The 10,648-nt window shown below is 51.7% G+C and overlaps 1 protein-coding gene across 7 annotated transcripts; it reads left to right on the forward strand.

Annotated features, from left to right (window-relative positions):
- Positions 1–7,636: 7,636 nt before the first annotated feature.
- LOC148772989 (melanoma-associated antigen B4-like) lies at positions 7,637–10,120 on the forward strand. 7 transcript variants are annotated; one of them, XM_088834476.1, is made up of 4 exons: positions 7,637–7,910; positions 7,941–8,733; positions 8,782–9,029; positions 10,062–10,120. In XM_088834476.1, the coding sequence occupies exons 1-4, from the start codon at positions 7,637–7,639 to the stop codon at positions 10,118–10,120; spliced, it is 1,374 nt and encodes a 457-aa protein (XP_088690602.1). The 7 variants fall into 7 exon arrangements, with proteins under 7 accessions (XP_088690602.1, XP_088690603.1, XP_088690604.1 ...); XM_088834477.1 differs by having other exon boundaries at positions 7,637–8,660; positions 8,802–8,997; positions 10,078–10,120; XM_088834478.1 differs by lacking the exon at positions 8,782–9,029 and having other exon boundaries at positions 9,982–10,120.
- The last annotated feature ends 528 nt before the right edge of the window (positions 10,121–10,648 follow it).

Consider the following 10,648-nt stretch of genomic DNA (forward strand, 5'->3'; position numbering starts at 1 on the left):
TCATCAGGTAGATTCCCTATCTCTTCCTCTTTGGTTTGGTTTGGTGGGCATTTATCCTGTTCCTTTACCTGCTGGGTATGTCTCTGCCTTTTCATCTTGCTTATATTGCTGTGTTTGGGGTAGCCTTTCTGTATTCTGGCAGTTTGTGGTTCCTCTATATTGTGGAGGTTCCTCTCTGTGGGTGTGGTTGGACGGATGGCTTGTCAAGATTTCCTGGTTAGGGAAGCTTGTGTCGGTGTTCTGGTGGGTGGAGCTGGATTTCTTCTGTCTGGAGTGCAATGAAGTGTCACCGTAGTGAGTTTTGAGATGTATATGGGTTTAGTGTGACTTTGGGCAGCCTGTATATTGAAGCTCAGGGCTATGTTCCTCTGTTGCTGGAGAATTTGCATGGGATGTCTTGCTCTGGAATTTGTTGGCCCTTGGGCGGTGCTTGGTTTCAGTGCAGGTATGGAGGCTTTTGATGAGCTCCTATCGATTAATGTTCCCTGGAGTCAGGAGTTCTCTGGTATTCTCAGGATTGGGACTTAAGCCTCCTGCCTCTGGTTTTCAGTCTTATTCTTACAGTAGCCTCAAGACTTCCCCATCTATACAGCACTGATGATAAAACATCTAGGCTAATGATGAAAAGTTTCTCCACAGTAAGGGACACCCAGAGAGATACACAGAGTTACATGGAGAAGAGGGAGTAGGGAGATAGAGGTGACCAGGAGGAGAAAAGGGGGAATCAAAAGGGGAGAGAGCAAGCTAGCCAGTAACCAATTCCCTGTGTGCTCTCCACCGTCTGCAACACTCAGAGATGTTCACGGAATTACACAGAGAAGGGAAGAAGGAGGAAGGAGACAGAGGTGTCCAGGAGGATAAAAGGGGGAATCAAATGGAGAAAGACAGATGCAGCCAGTAATCAGTTCCCTAAGTGTTCTCCACAGTCCGGAACACACAAAGAGATTCACAGAGTTGGGTAGAGAAGAGAAGGGGGAGGGAGGAGATAGAGGCGACCTGGTGGAGAAAAAGGAGAGTCAAAAGGGGAAGAGAGCAATCAAGCCATTAATCTCGCTCCCAAGTAAAAATGGGTACTGAAGATTGGGTTCTTAAAGCTACACAATTGATAACAAATACCAAAAAGCAAAGATTAAAAATCTAGAGTAGAAGTCCAGTTCAGTTCCGTTCAGTCACTCAGTCGTGTCCGACTCTTTGCGACCCCATGAATCACAGCACGCCAGGCCTCCCTGTCCATCACCAACTCCCGGAGTTCACTCAAACTCATGTCCATCGAGTCGGTGATGCCATCCAGCCATCTCATTCTCTGTCGTCCCCTTCTCCTCCTGCCCCCAATCCCTTCCAGCATCAGAGTCTTTTCCAGTGAGTCAACTCTTCGCATGAGGTGGCCAAAGTATCTTTTTAATATGCTATCTAGGTTAGATTCTCAAAAATACAATATTAAAAAACAAAACAAAGTCACAAAAATTACAAAATATATATATATATGATGTTTGCTTTAAAAATAGGGTCTTTTATTGCAAGGTAATAGTAGGTTATAAAAATGAAAATTAAAGGAGTAATAGAGGACTTAAATTTTTTTTTAATTTTAATTAAAATATTATAATAGTAAAAATATATCTAGGACTTTCTCTGGAGCTGTTGTGGACAGTGTGCGTCAGTTCATTTTCAAACAGTTCCTTGATCTGGCTTATACTTCTCAAGATCTATAGGCCCCTTCCTATGTAGTCGGTGCTGCTGCTACTGCTGCTGCTAAGTCACTTAACTACGGGTTTTTAACCTACTGCACCTGCCACCTCCAAAGCGGTTCCCTCTGTTTATATTAGCTTCTGTTTGCTGGTCTCTTCAGTGTCTAATTTCCACCCTGACACAAGGGGGCGGTGGTGGTCACTTTTTTTAGGCTCACTTGTTCAGTCGTGCTGTGGGGAGGGAGGAACACTGCAAACAAATATCACTGATGTGTGTGGGGAGTGCTCGCGGTGTCTCGGCCACACTGGGTTTGCCCCCACTCACGGTGTGTGTGCTTTCCCAGTCTACACTGCTCAGGCTCTAGGTTGCACTGCCGGGAACTCTCTGAGGCGGGCCCTGGGTTGCGTGCACTTCCCAGGTCCAAGCCTCTCAGGTTCAGGTTCTAGGGTACCCCACAAAGGCGCAGACTTAGTTAGGCCTTCGTTTTGTGCCCATCCCAGGTCCGAGCAACTCAGGTGACCAGGTGCTTGGCAAGCGCAGTCGCCCCCGGTTGTAGGCTGCATCTTATCGCCTCCCCCGTCCCAGCCGCTCGGTTTTCTGGGTGTACAATGGGTGCGTCTTCTCAGGTGTGCCATGTGTCTCTTCTGGGGAGCTCATCTCTGGCTACGGCCCTCCCGGCAGATGTCAACCACCCAGAATCCCAAGAAGTCTTGGTTAGCAACGAAGCCTGCTTGCAGTTTGGTAGAGGATGCCTCTCTGGAGCTGTGATTGCCCACTTTTGGCTCTGACTGCCCTCGCCTGCCTGCCTGCCTGCAGCAGGGGATGGGCCGGTCCGCAGCCGGCTAGCTCTGCTCAGTCCTTTGCTCTGTGAGTGGGCCCGGCCGGGTCTTAGGTTAGGGCTCTTCGCGGGATAGCTATCCCACAGTCTGGGTTGCTATCTCAAGTCAGTTCCCTCAGATTGCCCTCGGGGCATTCAGGCCTGGTCCTTACTCTAAGCAATGCAGCCCACGCCTCCCTGTCCAGCCCCCGCTTGCTAGTGGCAGATGCCAGCGTCTGGGCTGCTTCTCCGCTGGGAGTTGCCATTAGGCACGTAATCTGTGGGTTTTATTTCTTTATTTTTCCTCCCTGTTATGTTGTCCTCTGAGATTCCAAGGCTCGCCACAGACCCACCAGTGAGAGTGTTTCCTGGTGTTTGGAAACTTCTCCCTTTTTTAAACCTCCCTTCCCGGGATGGACCTCTGTCCTTACCTCTTCTGTCTCACTTTTTATCTTTTATATTTTGTCCTACCTCCTTCTGAAGACAATAGGCTGCCTTTCTAGGTGCTTGATGTCCTCTGCCGGCATTCAGAAGTTGTTTTGTGGAATTTGCTCAGCATTCAAATGTTCTTTCCATGAATTGGTGGGGGAGAAAGTGGTCTCCCCATCCTATTCCTTCGCCATCTAGGGACCGCCCCTTGAAATATGGGATCTTAATTCCACAACCAGGGTTTGGACTCACACCCCTTGCACTGGAAGCAGTTTTGTTTTTCATAATTTGAACTTTTATTTTTTTGCTTGGGGATAGCCGGTGAACAATATTGTGACAGTTTCAGATGAACAGTGAAGGGACTCACCCATACATATACATCTATCCAGTCTCCCCCAAACTCTCCTACCATCAATATTGCCACATAACACATAACCAAAATAATTAAGAGAGATAAAGGAGAGAAAGAGATAAGATAATGCTCAGTAACCATATGATCATCTGCATGTGCAGATTCAGACACCCTCAAGTCATCAAAGGCTTACAAGATTATCAGGTGCTATCCTTCTATGTAGAAAGCAAATTCTTTATTTTTTTAATTAAAATATTTATTTTTATTTATTTTTGGCTGCTCTGGGTCTTAGCTGTGACACTCAGGGTCTTTGTTTGCCACATGCAGGCTCTTTAGTTGTGGCATGTGAAAGTTTCAGTTGTGGCACGTGAACTCTTAGTTCTGGTATGTGGGATCCAGTTACCTGACCAGGGATCGAACCCGGGCCCTCTGCATTGGGAGTACGGAGTCTTAATCACTGGACCAATGATTTTAGAACTATCCTAAATCTGGTGGCTCAGAAAGTAAAGAATCCACCTGTAATGTGGGAGTCCTGGGTTTGATTCGTGGGTTTCGTACATCCCCTGAAGGAGAGCAACCCACTCCAGGATTCTTGCCTGGAGAATCCCAATGGACAGAGGAGCCTGGAAGGCTACATTCCATGGGGTTACAAAGAGTAGACCATGACTGAGCAACTAAGCACACACCCAAAATCTGGCTGAAGAGAAGGAATATATCAGCTCTTTTTTCTCTGACAGCATAACATCTGTCCTGAGTTCCTTGACGTCTGCTGCATTTTCCTAATCTTACATCACTTTTGGGACTTAGACCCATTTTCTCCAAGATTTGCTAGAGGGTAACTGTTCAAGTGCTCATAGGAATATGCATTTCCCAGGAAGCCTTTAATCAAGCGACAGAAACTGATATCAGAACTCCATGAAAGAGGACTGTGGAGACAGTAACTCCTGATTATAGTGGTGACCCAAAGAGGTATCTTACATCAGTAGAAGGAACATTCCCAGGCTGTGGTAGGTGCAGTGAGGATGCTGAGCAAGAGGACTCCATAAATATTCGAGTTGCATCCTCACTGCCTGGTTTTGGAGGCCCTTATGGACTACTATCATATGAGGGTCACCCAGACTTCCAACTTGGAATTCTCAAGGAGACTAGGACCTTGATATAAGACAAGCAGCTTCATAAAGCAGAGAGTGGAGTTACAGGATTCGTCACGTGTCAATGTGAGGACGTGAAAGTGGACTCACAGTAGCACACACTGTATCAAAGGAGGCCCTGGAAAATCTCTGTCGCTGAGCTCCCCTGGATGCTCAGGTCACAGATATCAGGTTGATTTCAGTCTGGAAATTCTCAGCGAGGTGAGGCCTCTGTCTAAAAGGATCAGCCTAGTTTCGTGGGTGGAGAAACCTGAGCCCAAGCAGGACCTCAGATGACAATGCTGAGTGTTAGAGGGGAACGCTGGAGAGGGAGCCAAACAGCATTCTGTAAATTCTTAGCTCCGAGAGACCCGGAAGAGCTACTTCTGAGTGGTCCCCTCATTCCACCTGTGTGATCTCAGGGAGGGCAAGGCCTTCTTTAGCAGGATAGGGCCCCAGATCTGCAGAGGGGTGTCATCTTGACCATAACCAGACTTAAGGTGAGGACGACCAGTGCTAATGAGAGGATCTCTCCCCCAAAGAGGGAGGCTTACAGAGTGGTGCCCCTCCTGACAAGCAGAGGTGCTCAGAGCACTGCCCTGATTCCCTCCGCTAGGGACTTGGGAAGGCGAGGGCTCTGTTTGGGGGGCTGGAGGACTTGGGTTCATAGATGGAGGCGTTCAGGGCTCTGATAACACCGCACACGGAGGACCCTGAGAGAGAATCCAGGGACGGATGAAGATTGAGCTACCGGGGTTCCCGTAGCACGCCGCCCCTGCCGTCGTCCCTGGGAGACCCCACGTAGGACCGTACGCAGCTCCCCTCCACTTCCGCTTTGAAAGCGAGAGGCTCGACCGATAGTCGCGGCGACCGTTTGGCGGAAAGTTAGTGTCCAGGACTCGTCCGGAGCCAAGGTGAGGGCCTGAATGTAGCTGAAGGGACTTTCCCAACCCTCCCAGTAATAAAAGTGACCCATGCACTTCCCACCCCAGTGATATGGCTCTAGTGGGCCCCTCAGAGCTACCGGCTGAACGTGGTCTAGTGTGTCAGGCGAAGGCGTAGGTCTGTGGGGGTGGCCCGGACGCTACCCCCGGAGGAGGTCTGGGACCTGGATAACGGCCCTGAGGACTGATAAGCAGACTTCAACATCGCAAGGGGGCCACACTGAGCGGCTCCCCAAGACGGGGCTCTAGGAGGCCCCAGGTGGAGCTGACCGATTGTGGTGCCCCCTGGTGTCCTCTGGAGGTGGTCCTGGGGCAGTGAGAGCCTTGCTCTAACGGAATAAAACCAGTTCAACAAAGGGACCTAGTCTCCAACGAGATTCGTGGCTGTGACGCTGAGTGAGGATGGGGGCCACTTCCTTAAGAAACGGGGCCACAGAAAGCGCCAGCCCTGTTTTCAGGCCTGGGAGAATCGGGCATCTTGACATGATGCTTCCCGGGACATCTCAGGGAAGTGAGCGACCAGGTCAAAGCGGGCAGCCTCAGGTTGGCAGGGGAGGGTTTCAGATTTGTGAGGGGTCATGGTGAGAACGTCGGGGGCTGTGGGGATGTTCCACACCACGTCATTCAGACCAAATCCTCCCTGTCGTCATCCCTGGCAGACCTGCAGAATACATGTCAGTCCACACTGTGGGCTAAGGAGTGGTCAGCTAAGGGAGTGGTCAACAGAGGGAGAAATCTCAGACCCTGTCATGAGTCAAATGTAGACCTTGGTTGCGTCTATGTCATGGCTATTGTAAACAGTGCTGCAGTGAACATTTGAGTACAAGTGTCTTTTTCGGTTAGATTCCTCAGGATATATGCCCAGTAGTGGTACTGTTGGCTCATGTGGTAGTTTTATTCCTAGTTTTTTATTCAAAGTGAATTAAGTCAGAAAGAGGAAAGCCAGTGTCATATATTAGTGCAGATATATGGAATCCAGAAAGGTGACACTGATGAACCTGTTTGCAGGGCAGCCTGGAGTTTGAGACAAAGAGAACACACTCGTGGACACAGTGGGGGAAGGAGAGGGAGGGGCAGACTGAGAGAGTAACATTGGAAACGTACACATTACCATGTGTAAAATAGATAACCAGTGGGAATTCGTTTTATGACTCAGGGAGCTCAAAGCCAGTGCTCTGACAGCTTAAGAGGGGTGGGATGGGGTGGGAGGGGGGAAAGACTTTCAAGAGGGAGGGGACATACAGTATACCTATGGCTGATTCATATTGATGTGGGGCAGAAAATAACACAATATTGTAAAGATATTATCCTTCCATTAAAAATAAATAAATTTGCTTTAAAAAAGACATATAGAAGAAAAGAGAAGCAAAAAACAGTTTACCTTTGAATTGGGATCTTGGATGGAACCACAGGGACATCAACCTGCCTGCAACAGCCTCCATTCTTAGCACACCATGTTTGGTAACATGAGGTCATCTTCACTTCCTCCTGTTGGGACACAGGGTGTTTGGCTTTTACTATCACGCAGGCCTCAGTTCAGGAGAAAGAGGAGGTTCTCTACCAGGAGCTCAGTTGAGGAACCTGAGTGAGGACTCAGAGCGTCCGTCCCAACCCTTGGGTTTCAGCCCAGGAAATCTCAGGGATGGGCTGTGAGGTTGAACACCTGCTTTACTGTTTGATACCAAGTCTAGGGGAGGGGAAATGTCTAGTCTGAAGGTGCAGCCACCAGTTAGCAAATAGAGAATAGGGCCCAACGTTTTAAGGAGCCAAGGTAAGGACCATGAATGATGATCCCAGTGAACTCAGGGTAGAAAAGACCCTACTGGGCTCTGAGCACTGGGTATCCCCTGGAAGGGAGGTAGACTGAGGCATCCCTTCGCTTGCTTCTGGATCATGTGGAGGTCTGCATCAGAGTAGCAGAGGGAAGGGTGCCCAGGCTCCGCCAGGACTTGATGTGGTAATACTGGAGATGAACTGAGAGGACCCCACTACCGGGACCTGTTGTCACCTCAGTGAATCCAAAGCAGGTCTGCGAGGACACAGAGGAAACGTAAGGCCTCTGTTCTTCCTCTGCGGGATTCTCAGGGGACAGGCTGAGCAGGAAAACAGAAGTCTTATGGGTTCTTAGGGCAGTGTCCTGAAGGACACCTTTGATTAAGCGAAGGTAGAATCTCCCTGTTTTAAGGTGCTGATGTCACCTCATTCTCCATCCTCCAGGTGCCCCAATCACCTGTCTATTGGCCCAGACTCCTGCCCGCGGTCCCTGACCACCGCCGTCATGCCCCGTGGTCAGAAGAGTAAGCACCGTGCTCGTGAGAAACGTCGCCAGGCCCGGGCTGAGACCCAGGGTCTTCATGATCAGGCCACCACATCTGGGGGAGAAGAGACCATGTCCTCCTCCCCTCCTGATTCAGAGAGCGCTCCCTCAAGCTCGTCTGCTGCTGGCTCCCCCAAGGGGCCTCAGGGAGCCCAAGGCACCACCAGTGCTGCTGCAGGTGCTGTTCGCAAAAGATCTGGTGTCGGTGGCGCAGCACGCTCAAGATCTGGTGTAGGTGCAGCAGCGCGCTCGAGATCTGGTGTAGGTGCCGAGGGCCAAGTTCAGGAAGGTGAAAATTCCTCCCAGGCTTCCGCTGCTGCTGAGAGCACTCACACAGATCTTCTGACCAAGAAGTCAGAAATGTTGGTGCAGTACATGCTGTTTAAGTATAAGGTGAGGGAGCTCATTAAGAGGTCAGAAATGCTGAAGGTTATCCACCGAAGGTACAGGGAGCAATACCCTGAGATCCTTAGCAGGGCCTCTGAGCACATGGAGTTTGTGTTTGGCATGGTGCTGAAGGAAGTCAGGCCCAACAGTCACTGCTATACCCTGGTGAGCAACCTAGATCTCCGAGACAGTGAGTCTATGAGAGGTGACTGGGGGCTGCCAAAGAATGGTCTCCTGATGCCGCTGCTGGGTGTCATCTACCTGAATGGCCACCGCGCCTCTGAGGAGGAGATCTGGAAGTTCCTGAATATGCTGGGCATCTATGATGGAAGAAGACACTTCATCTTTGGAGACACCAGGAAGCTCATCACAGAAGATCTGGTGCGGGAAGAGTACCTGGAGTACCGCCCGGTGCCCGGCAGCGATCCCCCTCGCTATGAGTTCCTGTGGGGTCCTAAAGCACTCACAGAAAGCAGCAAGACGAAAGTCCTGCAGTTTTTGACCAAGGTCAATGATGCGGTCCCCGACGCCTTACTGCCACATTATGAGGAGGCTTTTAGAGAGGAGTTAGAGAGCACTGGGGCCAGATCTGCAGCTAGTGCTGGCCCTTCTGCCTCGGCCAGACCGGGCACTTCTGCTGCAGCCAGGGCTGGCCCTTCTGCCTCAGCCAGGCCTAACCCTTCTGCCTCAGCCAGTGCTGGCCCTTCTGCCTCGGCCAGTGCTGGCCCTTCTGCCTCAGCCAGTGCTGGCCCTTCTGCTTCGGCCAGTGCTGGCCCTTCTGCCTCGGCAAGACCTGGCACGTCTGCTGCAGCCAGGGCTGGCACTTTGGCCTCGGCCAGGGCTGACGCTTCTGCCTCAGCCAGTGCTGGCTCTTCTGCCTCGGCCAGACCGAGCACTTCTGCTGCAGCCAGGGCTGGCACTTTGGCCTCGGCCAGGCCTGGCCCTTCTGCCTCAGCCAGTGCTGGCCCTTCTGTCTCGGCCAGACCCGGCACTTCTGCTGCAGCCAGGGCTGGCACTTTGGCCTCGGCCAGGGCTGACCCTTCTGCCTCAGCCAGTGCTGGCCCTTCTGCCTTGGCCAGTGCTGGCCCTTCTGCCTCGGCCAGACCTGGCACTTCGGCCTTGGCCAGGGCTGACATGTCTGCCAGGGCCAGGCCTGGCCCTTCTGCCTCAGCCAGTGCTGGCCCTTCTGCCTCGGCCAGACCCGGCACTTCTGCTGCAGCCAGGGCTGGCACTTTGGCCTCGGCCAGGGCTGACCCTTCTGCCTCAGCCAGTGCTGGCCCTTCTGCCTCGGCCAGACCTGGCACTTCGGCCTTGGCCAGGGCTGACATGTCTGCCAGGGCCAGGCCTGGCCCTTCTGCCTCAGCCAGTGCTGGCCCTTCTGCCTCGGCCAGACCCGGCACTTCTGCTGCAGCCAGGGCTGGCACTTTGGCCTCGGCCAGGCCTGGCCCTTCTGCCGCAGCCAGTGCTGGCCCTTCTGCCTCGGCCAGACCCGGCACTTCTGCTGCAGCCAGGGCTGGCACTTTGGCCTCGGCCAGGGCAGACCCTTCTGCCTCAGCCAGTGCTTGCCCTTCTGCCTCGGCCAGTGCTGGCCCTTCTGCCTCGGCCAGACCTGGCACTTCGGCCTTGGCCAGGGCTGACATGTCTGCCAGGGCCAGGCCTGGCCCTTCTGCCTCAGCCAGTGCTTGCCCTTCTGCCTCGGCCAGACCCGGCACTTCTGCTGCAGCCAGGGCTGGCACTTTGGCCTCGGCCAGGGCTGACCCTTCTGCCTCAGCCAGTGCTGGCCCTTCTGCCTTGGCCAGACCCAGCACTTCTGCTGCAGCCAGGGCTGGCACTTCGGCCTCGGCCAGGGCTGACACGTCTGCCATGGCCAGGCCTGGCAATTCTGCCTCAGGCAGGCCTGGCCTTTCTGCTGTGCCCAGGCCTGGCCCTTCTGCCTCGGCCAGTGCTGGCCTTTCTGCCTCATCCAGGCCTGGTCCTACTGCCTCGGCCAGTGCTAGCACTTCTGCCTCAGCCAGTGCCCACTCCAGGGCCACGTCCAGCCGCTCATCTCGCCCCTAGTATGGTCTGAAGCCTGCTCTTCACTTTGTGGTTGCAAAAGCCTGTCAACCTGTGTTCCTAATATGCATCAATAACTTGTTGACTTCCCCCCCCAAATTTTCAGTATTACGTTTTTCAACAGAATATTTAGTTAGTGATAAAAGTATATTAGTTACATGGGTACACACTGTTTGCTGTTTGTCAAATTTAGGAGTAAGAGTTTTGTTTGATGAAATACATATTGTAAATCCTTAAATCACATGTGATCCAGGATGAGAATAACATCACTTTAGGATAAGAATATGCTTAGAAATGTGAAAGACACCACACTAAGAGGCTGAGAACACTGATACATAAATAGAGATATAGCTGAAAGCTAGTCAGTTTTTGGTTTACTTTCCTCTCTGTTTAGTCTCCCTTTTTGTAAAGGTAAAAGTTATATACCTGGATCTGCTTATGTTTTTCAAGAATGTTTGAGAATATAAATTATCGCAAATGATTTATTCGTGGTGCTTTTTTTACACAAACATTAATTGAGCATCTGCCCTT

Source organism: Moschus berezovskii, chromosome Y (genome assembly GCF_049115385.1).
Source record: "Moschus berezovskii isolate FMDL1 chromosome Y, NW_MosBer_1.0, whole genome shotgun sequence".
In the NCBI taxonomy this organism is placed as follows: domain Eukaryota; kingdom Metazoa; phylum Chordata; class Mammalia; order Artiodactyla; family Moschidae; genus Moschus; species Moschus berezovskii.

Bases quoted from the DNA above. Each gene is read 5' to 3' on its own strand.
- LOC148772989 (XM_088834476.1), top strand. From the start codon at position 7,637: ATGCCCCGTGGTCAGAAGAGTAAGCACCGTGCTCGTGAGAAACGTCGC. The intron at 8,734-8,781 runs GCCTAACCCTTC...TGCCTCGGCCAG, and splicing joins GGCCCTTCTGCCTCAGCCAG to TGCTGGCCCTTCTGCCTCAG. The intron at 9,030-10,061 runs CTTCTGTCTCGG...CCAGTGCTAGCA, and splicing joins TGCCTCAGCCAGTGCTGGCC to CTTCTGCCTCAGCCAGTGCC.